The sequence below is a fragment of the Melospiza georgiana genome, chromosome 3 (genome assembly GCF_028018845.1).
Source record: "Melospiza georgiana isolate bMelGeo1 chromosome 3, bMelGeo1.pri, whole genome shotgun sequence".
NCBI lineage: Eukaryota > Metazoa > Chordata > Aves > Passeriformes > Passerellidae > Melospiza > Melospiza georgiana.
The window spans coordinates 15,644,331-15,663,454 of NC_080432.1; the positions used below are offsets into that span (position 1 = coordinate 15,644,331).

The window sequence follows — 19,124 nt, forward strand, 5'->3', positions numbered from 1 at the left end:
CTCTCTACATCATTATTCAAGCTCAGGGGAAACTCAGAAGACAAATGTCTCTTGTTTGACTGTAACAGCAGAATTTTGGGAAGAAAGTGTTCCTTTAAAAGGAATATTTTAGCAGCACAACCCCCACGAGGTAGGAGAGGGCATTAATTTGATTTTTGCATCTCCCCACAGGAGGGAGACAGCAGCCTTTCCTATTCTCCCTCCTCCTACTTCTGTTTCAGGGGTGTTTTTCCTCTGCTCAAATTGTTCAGCTGGAAAACCATGGTGAGCCTGAGCACCTGGTAGATCTGGGATGGTCAGGAGGAGCTGAGATGTGTTCTAGGCATTGCTGCTCTCCCTCCAGCTGGGGCTCCTCTCCCTGCCCTGATGGCAGAACCTCTCAGATTCCCCTTGGAAGCAGCCTGCTTCCTGTGGCACGTGGAAAAGCCTTGGGCTTTGATCCGAAGCAGCTGGTTCCTGACTCAGCTGGAGTGAGTTGCACCAGGAGGCAGATCAGCTGGAGCAACCTCAGAGCTGGTGGAAACATAAACACTGGATGCTGGGGTGGCTTTTTTTGTTCCCTGTCTCCCCTTAGTTGCATTTTTTTTACGAGCTGAGCTGGAGCCAGCTGTTCTCCGGCCAGGCCAAAATCTCTGCCAGGCTTAAGTTTTTAGATGTATATTGTAAATTATATATTTTTAGTTCCTCATATAATGCAGAGGGATATGTGGAGGAGCACTTTTCAGAACATTATGAGCACGATGGAGCTTTTAGCTGCAGCTCTGCTCTTAATAAATGCTGTTATTTCACATTAAACACCCTTAAAACCAGCCCCCTGTCCCAGCCACCTGCTCCTGCCCCCGTCCCACCATCACCCCATGAGAGGCAGGGAGGAGAAAGGTTAAAACCACCCCACAAGGGGTAAAAACGGATCAGTGGGGCGATGAGGCGGGGTGGAGGCTCTGCTGTTGTATTTTATTTTATTTAAACCAAGTTGCTGAAAGTCCCAAGAGTGGAGCCCGGGAGGGCCCGGCTGGCAGGGCGCTGCTTCCTCGCCGGCACGCGCCGGCTCCACGCCGCTGCAGATCTCGAGGCATCCCCAGAGTCGCCCTTTAGAGATAACCCATCTCGGGGCCTCCACCACCCACACGGGAGAGGAGAGATTTCCTGGCGCGTGGGTGGGTGCCTCTGCCCTTTCTTCTGCAGAAAACCCAGGTTTTGCTCATCGTTCATCCTCTCCCATCGAGCCAGGGCCCCCCCTGGGCTCTGAGGCTCTCCTCCAGCTTCTCCATCCCTTGCTGGTTCTGGCCCATCACCACTCAGCCCCGGCCAAGCCCTTTCTGCTGCAACCTCCCTGCAATTCCTGGCCAAAATCCTTAATTTTGGCTGTGAAGGCATTAACAGGGATAAAGTGTGAGGTTGTTGAAAGCTGCAGCCACCTCAGTAATTAGTCAGGTGCACGCTAATGAAGCAGCAGGGCTGGTCTCCCTCCTTGGGGTCACCCACAGCAATGTCACTTGCCCCATTAGGAACAATAAATAAATTTAAATATACATTAACATGTGCCAAATTCACTGGTGGCAGCAGGGAATCCAAGTGTCTCCCCTGTGCTCAGCCCAGGGACCACTCAGATCACAACAGGACCATTCTTGTCACTTGATTCACCCCCACATCACTGTCAGCACTGTGCATGTGTGGGGATCCCCCAGAGAGGGTTTGGGGGTTTCTTTAACTAAAATACACATTTTTTTAACAAAACCCACCTGTTCTTATCTCAATCCAACCTTTGCTGTACGAGCACCCCCACGCTGATGACACAGGGTTTGATTTTGGGTTGGTGTTTGAAACTGGGAGCTCTGTAAAGGTCAGGCTCCAAGACTGGCTCACACAAAGCCTCGTGCTTGAGGCTCAAACCTGATTTTATCTGGCAGCACGAGTGAAGTAACATTTATCATGATGGGTGCAGGAGAAGGAGAACAAGGTGTCATTTTTTTCCGTTGCTACTTTGTTCAGGTCAGAATGGGTTTGGTGAACACCTGTTGGCTGGGGTGGAGGGCTTGGGGGTGGTTTTCCCTGGGGGTTTTCAGGGCACTGTGAGGAGCCTGTTCCCTCCAGCCAGGCTCCATCATCTTTGCTCCAGCCTCCTCCCAGTCTGCTTCCCAACCTGCTGGGATTGGGCTGGGCTCCATCATCTGGGAGGTCATTTCCAACCCAAGTGATTCTGTGATGGCACAGAGGGAAGGCGGGGTGGGAGATGCCACAACTGCAGTGCTGCTGCACCATGGGACCCCCACCACCCTCCTCCATCCTTGTCCTTTCTCCCTCATTTCCATGTGGGACATGGGAAAGCTCCCTGCACATGGATGCTAATGGGTGCCAAGGAGGGCTGGGATGAGGCAGTCCCAAACAGCATTCCCAGGGAGCTGGGAATGGATGCTGCAGGGCCTGAGGGGCAGGCTTCAACTCCCCCTCCCTCAACCTGTGCCCACAGTGCCGAAAATGAAGGACTTTGGGATGGGCTTTGGTGCAAATTCCTCCGAGATGGCTCACGACAAGAGGAACAAGGATAACGTCGAAACGGATTTCTTACGTGAGGCTGGAGCCGTGATTCACGGTGGGAAAATGCACTTGGTGCCTGTCCTGGCTCTCCAGAATCCCGAGGGCAGGAGCAGAAGCGCCAGCTCAAGGCAGGGTGCTGGAAAGGCCGGGCTGCTCCCCATCCCCTTTCTGCTCGCGTGAGCCGCCCACGCAGAAACGAAAACGACCCAGGAGGAGAAAATAGACTCAACATCTGCTGGCTGGCCCCGTGTCCCGGCAGCCCAGGTGCCTCCAGAGTGTGCCCCTCGCTCTGCCCCACCAGCACAGGATGCTCTGCAGGCCCCAGACGTGGGGAAAAGCCTCGGGTGGCTCCTGGATCCAAGGGAAGCGTGAGGGAAGCAGGGCCTTGTGGAGCGCTCTGGGTACCACGGCTGGAGAGCTGGGAAAAGAGAACAAGCTTGATTTTCAGTGCTGCTTCTCCCTCACTTTTTTGGTGTGGAAATGTGATTGCCTGACATTTTGAGCCCTTCCTTTCTGCTGCTGGTCCCTGTCTTCAAGTTTTTCCCTAATGTGCCCTCCTAGCAAGTTTCCCTAATTATTTTTGCCCACTCAAACACCTGCAGACACTTTTCCTTCCCCTCGCCTTGGAGAGGCGTGAAGGGGATGGGAACAGAGCTGGAGCAGCCAGGGAAGCTCCAGCAGTGTGTGGGACCATCCCTGGCTGAGGTGAGAGACACTGGGGTGGGATGGGGGACCTGTGATATCCCGGAATCTGCTCCAGCAGCAGCGCTCAGCCCCTCTGCTGCATGGGCCGGGTTCTTCCTCTCCATAAGGCTTCTTCCACCCCATGGTCCTTCTTCCTTCCCATGGCCTTTCCTCTCCACAGCTGTGTTTCTCCACAGGCTGGAGATGCTGCTGCTGCTGCTCGAGGGATGCACCAGTGCTGGGTGTGTGTGCACACAAGTGTGCAAGGGGTGCAGCAGGAGGGGTTGTGGGGTGCAGGAGATGCCCTGCAGCAGGGGTGTGTGTGTGTAAAATGTGTGTGAAGAGCAAGCACCCGGGTGTGAAGTGTGTGCACACATGGGGTGTAACAAGGAGTGCCTGGGGCGTGTAAGGGGTGTGCAGGTAAGGGGAGCAGCCACAGTACACGGGGTACGTGCAGGGGTGAACCCTGCGGGGTGTGTACTGTGTGTGCACGGTGTGAGTGTGTGCTGCAGGGTGGGAAGGGCGAAAGTATCAGAACGCAGCGCTCTGGCTGTGTTTGTGTGCAATGTGTGTTCGTGCGGGATTTGTGTTTGTGCGCGGTGTGTGTGTGTTTGTGTGAGAGGCTGGCGGTGCACGTGTGCGTGTGCAAGGCCGCGCCGTGCCCCGGGCTGTGTTTGTGTGGGATATGTGTGTGTGTGAGTGTTTGTGTGCGATGTGTGTGTGAGGCTGGCGGTGCACGTGTGCGTGTGTAAGGCCGCGCCGTGCCCCGGGCCGTGTTTATCACTCCCCGAGCGTGTGTGAGGCAGTGCCCGAGCCCGGGCGCTCCCCGCGGGCGGGGCGGGGGCCGGGGCCGGGACCGGGGCGGGCTCAGGGCGGCGCCGAGGCCGGGGCGGTGCCGGGGCCGGGGCGGTGCCGGGCCGGGGGAGGCCGGGGCGGTGCTGGGGCTGTAAACACGGGGCGGAGCGGGGCCGGGGCCGCTCCCGCGCACACCCGAGCGCAGCCGCGGCCGGGGCCGCTCCAGCGGCGGCAGCACCGTGAGCGGGGCCGGGGGCGCGGGGCGGGGGCCGGGCCCGGGCCGGGGCGGGGGCGCGCTCGGCAGAACAATGGGGCGGGCGGGCGGGGGCCGGGCCGGCCTGGGCGCGCTCGGCCGCTCACCGCGCTCCGCTCCCCGCAGGCAGCCCCGATGGCCAAGCAGCCCCCCGAGGTGAAGGCGCGACGCGACGGCGAGGGCGGGCGGCTGCCGGCGGCGGAGGGGCCGGGCCCGGGCGCGCAGCTGCGCCCCGGCGCTCCCGCCGCCCTGCCCGGGGCCGGCGCGGTGTCCGCGGCGCGGGGCCCGCCCGCCAGCCCCGGCCCCTTCGCCACCCGCTCGCCGCTCTTCATCTTCGTGCGGAGGTCGCCGCTGCTGCCGCGCTCCTCCAGCGGGTACTTCTCGTTCGAAGCCGAGCGCAGCCCCGCGCCCCTGGGCTGCGACAAGGCCACGCAGACCCCCAGCCCGCCCTGCCAGGCGCTCAGCCACTGCCTCAGCGCCATGGGTAAGCTCCGGGGCGCGGCTCCCCATCCTCCTCCTCCTCGCCTCTCCTCCCCGCCGGACTCCGCTGCCCTCGCTCCCCCTCCTCACTTGGCGTGGCTTTCCTCGCTCCCCCTCCTCACCTGGCGTGGCTTCCCTCAGAGCCGAGTTGCTGTGGGGGCGTGCGATGATGTGAAAGTGAAGTGCCGGGGAAATGTGTGGAGGGTGAATACACGGGTCAGGGCTAGGCTGAAAGTGCGGGACCGCTTTTCCGACCCTTCACCTGGCTTGGCTTTCCTCGCCTTCCCCTCCTCACCTGGCTCGTCTTTCCTCAGCACCGCGGAAAACACGGATTCTCGTGGGGTGTGTGAAGTGCTGGGGTTTGTGCACAGGTGCCAGAGTAAAGTTAGGAGTGTGTAAAGCTGTGAGCACACGGTGCCAGGGGGTTGCTGAGAGGTGCATGAGGGGTCCTGCCCTTTGGCTTCCCTTGGAAGGATGGAGAACGCGGGTATCCACGCCAGGCACCTGCAGCAGCTCCCACATCCCACCCAGCCCGTGGGTTTTGGGAGCAGCCGTGCCGTTGGAGTAGGGCTGGAGGCTCTCCCGGCGCTCTGGGATTTGTGGAAGCTGGCCGGGCAAACACAGCGCCGGGGAACTCCCGCGCGTCCAGCGCCGGGGTTTTTATTACTATGATGTTTATTCTTTTCCGGGCTCGGTCAGCCGCTGCCAGGGGAGGAGGGGACAAGAGTTGTTGAGTCCAGTTTTCTGCTCGGGGCTCGCTGTCCCAGGGTGTTTTGCCAAGCAAGCAAGTGGCTCCTGGCTCGTGTGCCGCTCCGGCTCTCCCATGGATCGGTGGCAGAGGTGCTGGGGTCCTGCATCCCGAAATCCCGCTGGGAAGCGGCCCGGAGGCGGGCGGGGGCGTGTTTGCGACTGGCTTTGCCAGGTGAAGCCTCTCCAGCAGGGAAAACCCGCCCGCGGGAGCTTGCACGAGTGTCCAGCATTCCCCTCTCCTGATGAATTCCCTGGTGAATTGGAGGAAACCTTTGAACTCGCACCAGGGCACGGTGGGAGCGAGGCATGGGGATAACAAACACCAGCTCCGAGCTTTTTTTGGGATCTCAACACAGTCTTTTTTGGTTGGTGGTGTTTTTGCTCCCTCCTGGCTCTGGCTGCGGAGGCCTGGCTGTAACGTGCCCTTAGGATAGATTTTGTGACATTATTGCAGTAATTACAGCTTAATTCGTGTTTCACAACCTTGCCCTGGCACGGCTGGGCAGGGATGCTCCCTGAATTCCTCGCCGGGAGAGCCAAGGCTTCAGTTTCTTTTATCTGGGAAGAAATGGAAGTTTTCCCTTTTCCCTGTTTTTTTTTTTTTTTTTTTTTCCCAAATTCCTGTGCTCTCATCAGCTGTTTTATTGGAGCCTTTGCTCTGTGAGTGTTGCTAGGGGCATCATCCTAAACAGCTATAAGCAAATGGAAAATCCTCAGTGCTGTTTCACTGGGACTCTTGGATACTCCTGAACGGATTAAGCTGGGAACATGGAGCTACAGAGCTGTTTTATCCCCATCCAGGCCTGCAGCTCCCAGGCTGTGACATCCCATGCAGCTCTCCTTGTGAAATATCCATGACTTTGCCCTGCACACCTCCTCCTCAATCCCTGTGCCTTGGCAGTGTCCAGCTGGATGCGTGCCGTGGAGTTTTCCACATGGAAGCGGGTCAGTCCCTTGGGAAGGAAGCAAAGGAGATATTTTTGTTGTGCTTTTACCCACTGATTTTATCTGTTGTGAGCAGAGGCTCACAAGGTGGAGAGTTTCTCTCGGAAGCATAAGCAATAATAATAATAATAATAATTATTTTTTTTAAAATAAGCAGGCGTTTCCTGTGAGCAGGAACGACGGATGCTCCCGGCCTCTCCCCTGGGCAGTGCTGCTCCAAGGCTGCTCCAGCACGGCAAGCTCATGCTCTGCCTCAAAAGTCCCTCTCTAAATCTTGCAAAACCTTCCCCAAAGGTTTTGATGAGGGCAAATGAAGGTGGAGGCAGCCCTTGGGAATGCCCTGGGTTGTGTAAGGAGGAGCTGTTGGTGTGGAGGTTTTGGGAAGTGATGCTTTGGGCTGTGCCGCCTTTCTGACAGTCCAGGGACACATCCAGCTGCCTCCAAAGCTGTTTCTTTTGGGAAACGAGACAAAAGCAGCGAGGGGATGCTCTGGGATAGAAGGGAACAAGGGCTGCAGTGCCAGCCTGGATATCCAGGATGATGCTTTTGGGTTGGGAGAGATAGGAGCAAGGGTGAGTTGATTTGTTTGTTCTGGGGGAAGAGGTTGGCAGGGATGGGGAATTCCCAGCTGGGAGCGTAAGTCACCCAAGACAAACTCACGCTTTCTGGAGGGGTTGGGTGACTCTGTTCGTGGTATTTCATGTCTTTCCTTCCTTTCCTTCCATTGGATTTTTGGTCTGAAGGCAATGTGTTTGTTTGCATGCGGATTTTGGGAATGTGGCTGGAGCAGGTGCTCTGGAAATGGCTTTTCCCAGTGCTGGTTTGATCCTGGTGTGTATTCCCATGAGGAGAGGAGCAGTATAAACCTGTTGCTCTCAAAGGAGATTCCAAATAGTTGGATTTAAGGGGAAAACCTTGAGCTGGGAATCTGCTGGTGATGTCCTGATGCTCTTGTGTTGGAATCGCTGCTGTTTTCTCCCGGCTCTCCAAGATTTCCTTCACTGAGGGATTGGATACCTAACCCAGGAGCTGACGTTGCACTTCGGGGTTGCTTTCTTTGCCCTTCCGAGCCGGAACCGCAGCAATTCCATGCTGGAGCATCCCTGGGGCCGGAGCCAGGCGCGGCTTCCCGTCGGTGACGTCCCGGTGCCCGGGGCTGTCACCCTCGGTGGTGGCTCCCGCTATGACTGTGTCCCCCCGCCCCCGAAAGCGCCCGTGACTGGTTCGGAGACCCGGTTATGACTGGCCCCTTTCGCTGCAGAAAGTCCTTTCCGAAAACCTCAGCCCGATTTCGCTCTCAGCCACCGAGCCGAGCCCGAGTCCCTGGGGCGGGCGGGCGGGAGGATGGCACAGGGGAAGGATGGAGCGGCGACAGCAGCGGCTCCCTCGCGTGGTGCTCCTCCCGTCCCCGGCGCTGCTGGCCGCTTCCTGCCCGGGCTGGCCGCGTGTTGTTGTTTTTCGGGGAGGGATTTGGGAAGCGGCTCCGCCCCGGCCGCTCCCGCCGGGATCGCAGCGCCGCGCGTGGCGCGCCCGGGGCCGGCGGGGACGCGCTCGGGGCGGGCGGCGGGCGCTGCTACTACAGCGCGAAAACAAAACACAGCAACACAGCCCCCGGCCGGCCAAGCGGCGCGCCTTGGCTCGGAAACGCATTTTCCAATCAGGTTGGAGCCAGGCTTTTATTTAATTTCTTTCTTTCTTTTTTTTTTTTTTTTTTTTTTTTTTTTTTGTCTCTCTCTAACTGCCCTACTAATCCTTTGAATGTTTGGAAGATTGGAAGCTATTCCTGTTCCCTTGTGATTCCTCCGAAGCTGTTGTGCCAAAACACTGCTTTGTTTTGTGCAGTATTTTTTGGTTTTTTGGTTGTTTTATTTTTTTAGGTTATTTCTTCTTTTTTTTCTTTTTTTTTTTTTTTTTTTTAATTTTTAAATATTCCTTAAGTCTGCAGTTCCCACTTGGATCCTGAACTTTAAGAAAGGGGGGATAAGGTGGTGCTGGGTATCAAACGTGGTCCTGTTTCTTTTCCCCCCCCCCTGGCTCTTTGGAGGATTTATCACATATTTAAAACTTTTTAAGATGGGGACCTAAATAATTACAGTATCTTGCAGTATAATAAACACAATAACTCTTTCTTTTCTCTTTCAAGCCAGCTCTTGGATTTGCTGGAAGTGTGGTTTCTTCTCCACACGTAAATCCAACTGTGGCTTTCTCCTCCCTGTGACAAACCCATTGGTTTTCCTTGTTGGGCACTTGAAGATGATTTGGGGAAGAAATGTGGAAATTGAATGAGGCAGAGGGTTTTTAAGGTTAGGGAAGGAGTTGCTGCTGAAGGAAAAAAAAGGGGGAAGAGGAGCTTTGGTGAGGGAAGGAAATTGGAGAGTGGCATCTTGTCTCTTATCTCTGTTTAAGAAGGACCGAAGTTTGGAGATGCTCCCATGGAAAGTGTACAACAAATAAATAAAAGCCTAATAGTAGTAATAATAATACAGAAATAACCAGGAATAAAAGCCTGTTTGTTGTACGCAGTGAGCCCCCACATGCGCCCCTGGGATTTAAGAGAGTTTAAATATGATAGTAATAAAAAATAGGCATAAGATGGCAAGAGCTGATGGGTTGCTAGAGAGTTTTATGTAGTAAATTCTGTACAATTTGTTGTTCTTCCTGTGTTCCTAACTCTCCTGTTCCATCCCCTGCAGCTTCCCGGTGGCAATCCCACTCTCCAGCCGAGGAGGTGCAGCCGGAGATCTGGATCGCGCAGGAGCTGCGGCGCATCGGCGACGAGTTCAATGCCTCCTATTGTCCACGCAGGGTAACTTTCCCCTCTTCACCTCCCGTGTCTCTCGAAGGGGAGGGCTGAATCATTTCTGGAAACTCTCTCTGCGGCGAGCATTTCGCTCACTCAGACGAGAAAAGGCTGCGCGGGCGGGGGGTGGCCTGGACCAGGCAAATCAGCGGCGGCGGCGGCCTCAAATCAATGAAAAATAACCTTTAAAGCAATTGAAAAGAACCTTGAAATGGGGGCTGGAAGCTTTAGGGCACCAGGTTTGCACAAGGGTTTTGGGGAAGAGGTGTTGGGTTGGGCCTGGACCAGATGGTGATGAGGAAACTTTTAGAAAGGAAGAGGCAGGGAAAGTTTGGGGGATGCACTGCCCGGCACCATCGCTTTTAGGGAAGCTTACAGTGGGATTCCCAGCCCAGCTCCAAAATCCCAGCTGCTGCAAAGAAGAGACTCGGTCCTAGAACTTACTTCTCTGGCAAAGACTGTTTTGACAGAGCTTTTATAAGCCCATGAACTCGCTCACCTTGGGATGTTGCAACCCGAGTCGATGCAGTAATGCCCCAGAGGAGCCCAATCCCAATCCCAAGGCAGCCCAGCCCAGGGGGTGAAGCAAGCTGGGCTCGCCAGGATGAGCTCCTGCATGTCCCTGCTTGTGGGTTCTGCTCCATCCACTCAGGCGGAGTGGGTGTGGGAAGAGGGGCCAGGAGCAGTGTTGGTGATGGAATACTGGCTGCTGGATCCTGATCCATCCTCTTCAGCTCCCCAATAACTCCTGCAGTGCTTTCTCACTGCTCCCAGGGTTGGCTTTCCCACAAAAGGGGGATCAGGCTGCTGTGATCCTGCTTTTTCCACATCATCTCCACCTGCTCCACTTTTCCCACATGTCCTGGCATTCCTGACCTGCAACAAAATGGTGATAAGCTGATACCCCAGTCCAGAATCCAAAATCCAGAATGTGCATCTTCAGACTTCCCCCACCCAGGCTGATCCCTTGTGATGCAAAGTGGCTGCTTTTTGGGATGAAAGGACATCTTTTCCATGAAAGGGAGGGATCAGGCTGTCCAGAAAGCTGGAGGCACCTGGTAGCAGCAGGCAGATCCAGAGGAGCTGGGAGAAATGCAGAGTGCCCTGGAATATCCTGAGCTGGAACAGACCCACAAGGATAATCCAAGTGCGAACTCCTTGCCCTGCACAGCCCCAGCAATCCCACCCTGTGCCTGAGAGCATTGTCCACATATTCCTTGAACTCTGGCAGCCTTGGGGCTGTGACCATTCCCTGGGGAGCCTGTTCAGTGCTGGATTACCCATCTCCCACCTCCTGCCTGCCTCCCAGAGCTGTGCATTAAATTTGGAGCACTTTGTGAGGACCAGGAACATCCTTCCTGCATTATCCTGGCTCCTTTGGTGCTGGAAGTCTCTGGGCACATCCTGCTGTTCCCCACAACCCTGTGGTGGATAAGGGGGTGAATTTAATGGGAATGGGGATGTTTCCCAGGCAGCAGCAGGGTGAGGTGCAGGGAGCATCCCCCAGGGTTGCACGAGGCTGTTCCCAGTGCTGTGGCTGCAATTCCAACCAGGGCTGGCCCGGGGCGAGGACTGGAACGCAGAGGACACGTCCTGCCTGCTCAGGTGACACGAGCAGGAGACGTCATGCGTGACCCTAAAAACACTTTGTACCTGGTGCAGCCAGCATGTGACAAATTCTCACTCCCTGCACGCAAAACCGGGGAGGTTTCAGAGCTTTTCAGCCATTGTTTAATTATCATCCCTGAGGCACTTGGTGGAAAGGTCCCTTTTCCTTCTGGAAGCATTCTGGCTGCTCCTGAGCTGTCTGGGCTCCGGAGGGGAGGGTGTAAGGGCTCGTGCCTGCCGGCCCTGCCTGGCTCTGAGGTTTGCCCTTTCAGCCTGAGGTTAGAAATGGGGAACTGCAGCAGTGCCAGAGCCGCACTCGCCGGGCAGGTCGGGGCTGTCGGACGGGTCCCGGCGCGGTGCCGGCGCCTTCCCTGTCACGTTCCCCAGGGTGGGGCCTCCCCCCGGCACCGTTCCTCGGACAAGACACCGGGAAATGGGGCAATTCGTCATCCAGACACTCCTTGTCCCAGCAAGGCTCGTGGGTCCTGGGCTTTTCCTGGAAGAGGGGGCGTCCCTTGATACTGTCATGAGCCCCACGCTCCGCTGGCTGCTAAGTGTTGAACACTTTGTGCCTCTGGAATATTTTCCATTTATACAGAATGGGGGGCTTCATGGTGGGATTTAAAATCACCACTTCGTTTGGTTTTTCTCTTTTTTTTTTCCCTCCCTTGTCTTTCAGGGTTTCTTGGATCACCAGTTGGGGAACCCCCAGGTCATGATCCTGCGCCTGCTGCGTTACATCATCAGCCGCATCTGGAGGCTCCAGTGAGAGCGCCCGGCGCATCCCGAGCTGCCAGGACTGAATTCCTCGCTGGGAAAGCCCGGGAAGGACGGACTCATGGATGGATGTGGGGCTCCCACCCTGCCTCTCCCCCAGGACACGTGGCAGGATGAGGGTGGACATCCCATTCTGAGCGTGGCGTTTTTATGGCAGAGTGGTGTTTACTCACTGTTTCTCTCCACTCTTTTTATTCATTTTTTTTGCCTTTTTTTTCCCCCCAAAAGAGTCTCAGCGAAAATGTGGAATCGTGTTTTGTCATCGTTCCTGGAATTCTGTGGCATGAGCCCCATGGCAGGAATGAGGGAAACCTGAGCCAGCTGATGGGCAGAGCCCTCGGAGTTTGCCTTGCAGAGGCTCGGATTCCTCCCCTCTCCCTTTGCCTCCCAAAAAAGGCTGGAAAAAAAGGGCAGAGGGATTTAATATCAGCACTTCTTTTACCTGTAAATACCTAATGCTATCCCAAATCCAACTTCATTTGCATAATGCAAATCAGCCTATTTCCTGCTGACTGATTTTTTAATTTTTTTTTTTTGATATCTCTATTTTTTTGATCCACTCTGAATTTCAAGACTTCGCTGTCAAACTCCAGGGTCCAAACCATCACAACCAACCAACCAACCAAACCCCAAGCCACCAGGTTGCCTTTTTTTAAAAAGAAATTCTTTCTATAAAATGTGTGAAAACTCTTCTGTAGTGTCTGCTATCAGATGTGGGGAACTGAGTAATCCAGCAATAAACCCTTCCGGAGGCAGGGAGCAGCTCCCGGAACGCCGCAGCCGGAGGCGACGGCAGCAGGACCTGTTGGGAGTCGTGGCTGTCAAAAGAGGTGTCCAAGATTGTGTTTTCCTGGGATCCTCTCCGTGTTCGGACGGGGATGAGCCCCCAGATGCAGATGGAAGGATGCCAGCCCGACATGGATCTATCCAGGACTTTCCAAGGGGATCTGACTGCTCTGTGTCCTCCCAGAGAAGTTCCCAGGTGCTCCATGTCCCAGGGCCTCTTCCCCTTTCCCCCCTGGAGCCATGGATCCGTGGGTGTTCCCCTTCCCAGCAGATGTTTTTGGGGGATTGGCTGCTCCAGCCATCCCATATCTATGCACAAACATCCCCTTCCCTCAGGCTGGTGCAGGTGCTCCCCAAAAGCTGCGGGCTTGTTTCTGGTCTCACCAGCAGCATAGGAAAAGACAAGAAGGAAAAGCCCATCCCAAGCCCCCCCCTCCTTGGAGCGGTTCTTCCCACAGGGAGAAGCTGCTGAGTGCCATGGATGATAATTAGTGTTAATTAACAATGGACAGACCCCAGTGGGAGCTCTCTGCCTGGTGGGGCAGGGCCTCCCCTCCTGCTCCTGGAGGATCATGGAGCTGGTTTTAACCTCGATTGCCAATTTTATTCCCTTTTTTTCCTTGGAAGTGCAAGGTGAGCAGCGGTTGCAGGAGCAGGGGGTGTTTTGGGAAGGGCATTTTGGAGCCCTTTGGGGGGAAACTTTGCACTGGTGGAGAGCGAGCGGTTCAAATATCGAGGGGGCTTGGCCAGGGCAGATCCTGCTCCTCATCCCTTGGGATTTACCTCTGGCTTTGGCTCTCCGTGGCTTTGCTGCCCCAGCCAGACCTACCATCAGGGATTTCCCATGGAATTCCACTGGTAAAATTAAAATGATAAAACTCAGCAGCAGAGGGAGGGAGACCCAGTGAGATTTTTTTTTTTTCCTCCCAGTTGAGTTCCATCGTTGCTGGTGGATGAAATGGTGCTTTGGGATCTCCCAGCTTTGGGCATCCCAGAATGTGTCCCTTGGAGTACACCAAAGAATCACCAAAGAGCACTTTACCCTGTCCTCCCATGGAGACAAAAAACAGATTCATTTTAAGGAAAAAAAAATTGGCAAAGTCTCCCAGGGCCTTCTCCACAGGAGGAGTTCCCAGCCAAAAATCATAGGAAAAGGAACCCTTAAAAAATAGGATTCCTGTGGCATTGTGAGGTTTAGTGAGAAAAAGCCCCCAAAAAAGCCTCAAAACAGTAGAATGATATAAAATAGGGATTTTTGCTCCTTTCAGCCACGTTGGCTGCCTGCTCTGGGTCATGTTTAAGTGTAGCCTGTGCTCTGTGTTGCACCAAAAGGATGAAGAGTTTTCCTTGGAAACCAGATTGTTCCTGTTCTTGCTTCTCCTCTTTTGCACCAAACTGTAAATACTCAAATATTTATTAGAGTAGAGTACCGTATTATTTTCATCATCTGAGCCAAATATCTGTGTGCAATGTACTCCTTCTCCTTTCTCTCCTGTAAGTTTTGTACAGCTTAGAAATACTTTTAAAAAACCTAAAAAAAATTTTTAAAAAAGTTCCTGTTTTTTCCTACACTTTTTTAGAGTGGAATTGGTAAATACTGTAGGTCCTTTTTTTTTTGTTTTTTTGTTTTTCTTTTTTTTTCCCTGTGTAATTAATGCACTCTACTGTTTAATGCTGTAACTTGTAGAAATGTTGTATATTTATTTCCTGCTTATTTAAGTTCCTGTGAAGATTCGGTTTCCTCCCTGCCAGAAGTGTTGGATCCCCTTCCAAAGCCATCGTGGTGTGGATAACAAGATTTTAATCTTATTTTTCTCCAAGTGCCTAAGTCTCCACTTCCCAGGAGTGATTTAGGCACATCAAAGACTTCAGCATTAGTGAAATTCAGTGGGAATTTGGAATTTGGTTCCTCCACCCCCCGGGATTGCTTCAGCCAGGTTTTCCTGGAGCAGCCATCCCATGGGATCACGTGAATCACTAAATCGTGTCGCAGGACCCAGCTAATGTAGCATTTTTGACTGCAATTTCCCTGCCTTCCTTGTGTTTTGCACTGATGAATTTTGGACAGGGTAATTGCCACTTTACTTGTGCAATACTGCTGTAAATAATTGCAAGAGCCTTGTTTTTTGGGGGTTGTTTTTTGGTTTTGTTTTTAAGAATCTTTTATGTTCTTTAATATGAGTTTTATATGAATAAAAACTTCCAACTATTTGTCCCGAGTGATCGTTCTTTGTGGGGATTGAGGTTCTCCTAAGAGGATATTTGTGGCTTTATCACCAATTTCCCCCATTCTCCCTCCAGACCTGGTGTTCCCCTCTCCATTTTGGTCCTGGAGCTCCAAGATGCTTCAGGCCACCCAAAATGCAGCTCTTGAATGAATTTGCTTTGTCAGGTGCTGCCTTGAGTGTTCCCAACCCCAAAGTCTGCTCCAGCTGGAAGTTATTTGGGGATTCCTTGGAATTTCTTTGCTTTTCCTCACATTTATGTGGTTGTGGGCTCAAGCCCAGCTGATGGGCACGTTCCATGCAATGCTTGTCCCCAGCTGGTTTTCACTGGCATTGAAGAAGTTTTGGGGGTTATTTTATGCTTTGTATCTTCTTTTATTTTTATTTTATTTAATGCATTTATTAGCATTATTTTTTGTTATGGAGCCTCACTATTTTTTCCCTTTTATTATTTCACATGGCAGTTTTTATTTCGTAGTTTAAAATCTGCTCCTAAAAATTCCCATCCCACCTTTCTTCTGCCTGGACCCTCCATCCCATTTGTCCCTCCAGGCCTTCCTATCCCTCAGGAAGGAATATTATTCCTCAGCAGTCACCACATGGAAGGGTTTTAAAAACAACCCCACCAAGTCCTACTTGATAAACAACCTAAAAAAATTCTGGATTTTTTTTTTTGTTTTGTTCTTGAGTGTGTTTCAAATTACAGAAGTTCCTGAAAGGGAAGTTTATTGGTTTCAGGTGCTATTTTAGGGGGCTTCTTTAACTCACAAAAAAAAGGTTTAATTGCCCAGCCGAGCCTGTGGCAGCTGCTGGCTCTGCTCTCCTGGTGCCTCTGCGCTCCTGTTGGGATTTGGGAGCTCATGGAGGTGGCCCTGCTGTCACTCAGGTTGGGAGGAGCTCATGTCCTGCCTGAACCTGGTGACCTTGGTGACGCCACAGGAGGGTAGTGAAGCCCCTCTCTGGGATCTGCCCTCGGCACGTGCCAGGCCCAGCCTGGCCAAGGCCTAGTCTAAGGGGGTCATGGCCACCTTGGAGTTGTTCCCAGCCCAGCTTGGCCATGGCCAGGCTCATGCTGGCCATAGCCCCTGCTGGCTGTGGCCAAATCCAAGGTGGTCACAGTTTAGGTTGGCCAAATCCAAGTCCAAGGTGTTCCCGGCCCAGACAAGGTGGTCGTGGCCTGTTGGTTGTGCCCAAGCCCAAAATGGTTCAACAAACTCAGGCTGGCCTCAGCCCACACTGGACATGGCCAAATCCAAGGTGGTCACAGTCCAGCTAGGCCAAGTCCAAGGGGTTCATAGTCACCTTGGAGGTGTCACCAGCCCAGTTTGGCCATGGCCAGGCTCAGGACAGCCACAGCCCACGCTGGACACGGGCAAATCCAAGGTGGTCACAGTTTAGGTTGGCCAAATCCAAGTCCAAGGTGTTCCTGACCCAAACAAGGTGATTGTGGCCTGTTGGTCGTGCCCAAGCCTAAAACAGCCCACCAAACTCAGGTTGGCCTCAGCCCACATTGGATGTGGCCAAATCCAAGGTGGTCACGGTCCAGCTAGGCCAAGTCCGAAGGGTTCATGGCCACCTTGGAGGTGTTCCTGGCCCAGGCAAGGGGGTCGTGGCCTGTTGGTCATGGCCAAGCCCAAAATGGTCCACCAAACTCAGGCTGGCCTCAGCCCACACTGGAGATGGCCAAATCCAAGGGGGTCATGGTTTAGGTTGGCCAAGGCCAAGCCCAAGGTGTTCCTGGCTCAGACAAGGTGGTTGTGGCCTGTTTGTCGTGGCCAAGCCCAAAGTGGTCACAGTTCCACCAAACTCAGGTTGGCCTCAGCCACATTGGCCATGGCCCAGGCCCACCAAGCCACATCACCAGCCAGGCCCTTTCCATGCTCTTAAATTCTAGGAGCTCATAAAGGCCCCCACACAATTGTTTTAAAAGGAGGCCTTCATTCCTTGAAAAGGAGCAAACTCCCAGATTTTATTCATAGAAAAAGCCACAGCTCCCTGTGTCTGTCAGAGCTGGACACTCATGGCTGCCATGTGCTCATGCTGGTGGGGACACACAAAACTGGGACATTCCTGCACTCCCACACCCCTGCCTGCCTCAGGAATGCCAAGCAACCCAAGCTGAGGATGATTCCAGTCATCCAGAGCCACGGGAGCGACACCAGGCTCTCCCCACACACAGAAATAAATAGAAATTTTTTTTCCAATGACTCGCCACTGACCTTTCAAACACCTGTGCAGCCTAAACCAGCTAAAAATACCCCCAGAGCTTTGCATTTGATTTTCATATTGCAACAAAGCTCACTCTTTCCAGCAGCTTTTCTGCCTTTCTGGCAGCTCCTTGGATGCTCGAGCTCTGCTGGGGTCACACCTGGAGCAGACAGAAGTGTTGGATACCAGGGAGGTTCCTAAAAGCAGTAAAGGGATCTTAAAAGTGTTCTAGCAGGGTTTTTATAGGGTGTAAGATAAGTTCAGGGATGGCTGGATCAAGGAGACCTTCCTGCCACCCTTCCTGAGCACCCCAAACCTCTTTTCTGTGGAATTTTGAAAAATTAAGCCCTGCAACCCAAGGAAAGGCAGACAATGAGGTTACCCATGATGGAGACACTGCTGTTCCAACACAAGCTGGTCCTGTGAAGCTCCGGGGGCCTCACACAGCCCTTGTGGGGATAACAGGGCCTGTTGTTCCTGGATTTGATGGATTTCTCCTGGCTGGGTTTGTGACAGGCTCCTCCATCCCTTTTCCCAGGAGCACACACAGGTATCCAGTGTTTCCCGGCCTGGCAGGCTGCTCATTAACCCACACCTCAATTATGGGCAGAGAGGGCCGAGCCAACCCTGCTTTGACAATCCCACACTTCTCCTGGCTGGTAATTAATGGAAATCAAGTTGGAAGATGGCAACAAGGCCATTCCCTAAGGATGGAAGGGATGGTGAGCGCTGCAGCTCTGCCTATCCACATCCTCACACCACGTGTGACCCCACGCTGAAAAAGTCAGGATTTTCAGGAATCCTGGTGATTTTCACACAAATAATCCCCCTGAGATTTGAGGGAAGAGCCACGGGATGCCCTAGGCCCACATTCCAAAGCCTGTCCCTCCTGGAGCCACCAGAGTCCCCCTGTCAGCCAGGGGCAGAGGGGACAGTCACACGCGCCCGCTATTGCCATTCAAATGAGTTATTGGCAGAAATGGGTTTAAAAATAGGGGTTTTATGATAAACAAGGTAACCTCATACAGGAAGTGAGCTGCAAATACTAAAACATGTTGTACAAAGGTGGTAGAGAACAGAGCTGCCCCACAGAACCGAAAAAACAACAACAGAACCCAAGACCTGCGAGGGGGGAGTCCAACATTTTCTTGGGGGTTTATTTTTAAATGTTTTTTGAAGGAGGGAAAAGGGGCGAACTGAGGGGAGAAAAAGGCTGGGGGCTGAGATAATTTCTGCTCCCCACATGGCCCTGAAATAAAGGTGATGCCAAAGCAGCTCCGCGATGTCTGAGCGTGCCGGGACTTCAAAAAGTGTCGGGTGCTGCTGCTCTGCAAAGGTTAAGAAGTTTTCCTCCCGAAACCCCAAGTGTGGGCTGTGAAAGAACATGGTAATGAAGAAAAATTTCCCCAGGGCTGCTCTTTGATTATCACCAAAGCCATCGAGTTTCAGTTTGAGTGATTTGTATTTATTTATAAAAACAAAGACGAAATAAGTAGAACGAAAACAAAAACCTCATCCTAATTTCTGAGCTGGAGCCTGATTTATTCGAGCAGAGACGTTCAGGTAGAGCAGCCTGGGTCGAGAAAATGAGCTGTGTTACCCACGTGCTGCAGGGCACATGTTTTAAGGTTAAAAAATACCATAAACTTCCCCCAAAACACATCCAAGCAACCTCATAGGTGCCAAAATGCTGATTTGTGAGTCCCTGGACTGGGCAGCAGCTCTGGCCACAGGGTTCAACCCTGGTTTGGTGCTGGAGCATCTTAATTCGAGTGGGAGAACAAAAGACATTTCTCTTTTCATGTGTTTTCACTTCCATCGTGAGAGAGCTGGTTAAAAAAACACACAAAAAAGCCCTTCAGTGGTCTCAGCCTCCACCGTGTTGTTTTTCTACCTATTTTCTGTTGTTGGCTTTTGTTATCAGTCTCATCTGCAATTTGTGGCCGATTCTGACATGTTTCAAGCAGACAACGTGTTCCCAAAAGTGCTTGCAGTACAGTGGCGAGGACAGGCACAGCAGAACCACAGCACAACGAGAAAAAGGGCAGATTTAACCCCAAAATCAGCGTTTGCCCAAATCTGTGCCCCCGAGGCAGGGACGAGCCCCAGGGCAGTGCTGGGCGACACCAAACCTGCCCCTGCCCACCCCCTCAGTTTAATTGGAATTAATTCCATCTCCCCCTCGCAGGAGAAGCCAAACTCAGCCCTGCCTGACCCACTGGATTCTTCCTGATTCCAAACGGCATTTCCCAGCATTTTCACACCAGCGGGCACC

The 19,124-nt window shown here is 53.2% G+C and overlaps 1 protein-coding gene across 1 annotated transcript; it reads left to right on the forward strand.

The window, feature by feature from the left end:
* The first annotated feature begins 4,390 nt into the window (after positions 1 to 4,390).
* Positions 4,391 to 11,622, forward strand: BCL2L11 (BCL2 like 11). Its single transcript, XM_058020626.1, has 3 exons — positions 4,391 to 4,754; positions 9,139 to 9,251; positions 11,533 to 11,622. Exons 1-3 carry the CDS (start codon positions 4,406 to 4,408, stop codon positions 11,620 to 11,622), a joined length of 552 nt encoding a protein of 183 aa, XP_057876609.1. The 5' UTR covers positions 4,391 to 4,405.
* The last annotated feature ends 7,502 nt before the right edge of the window (positions 11,623 to 19,124 follow it).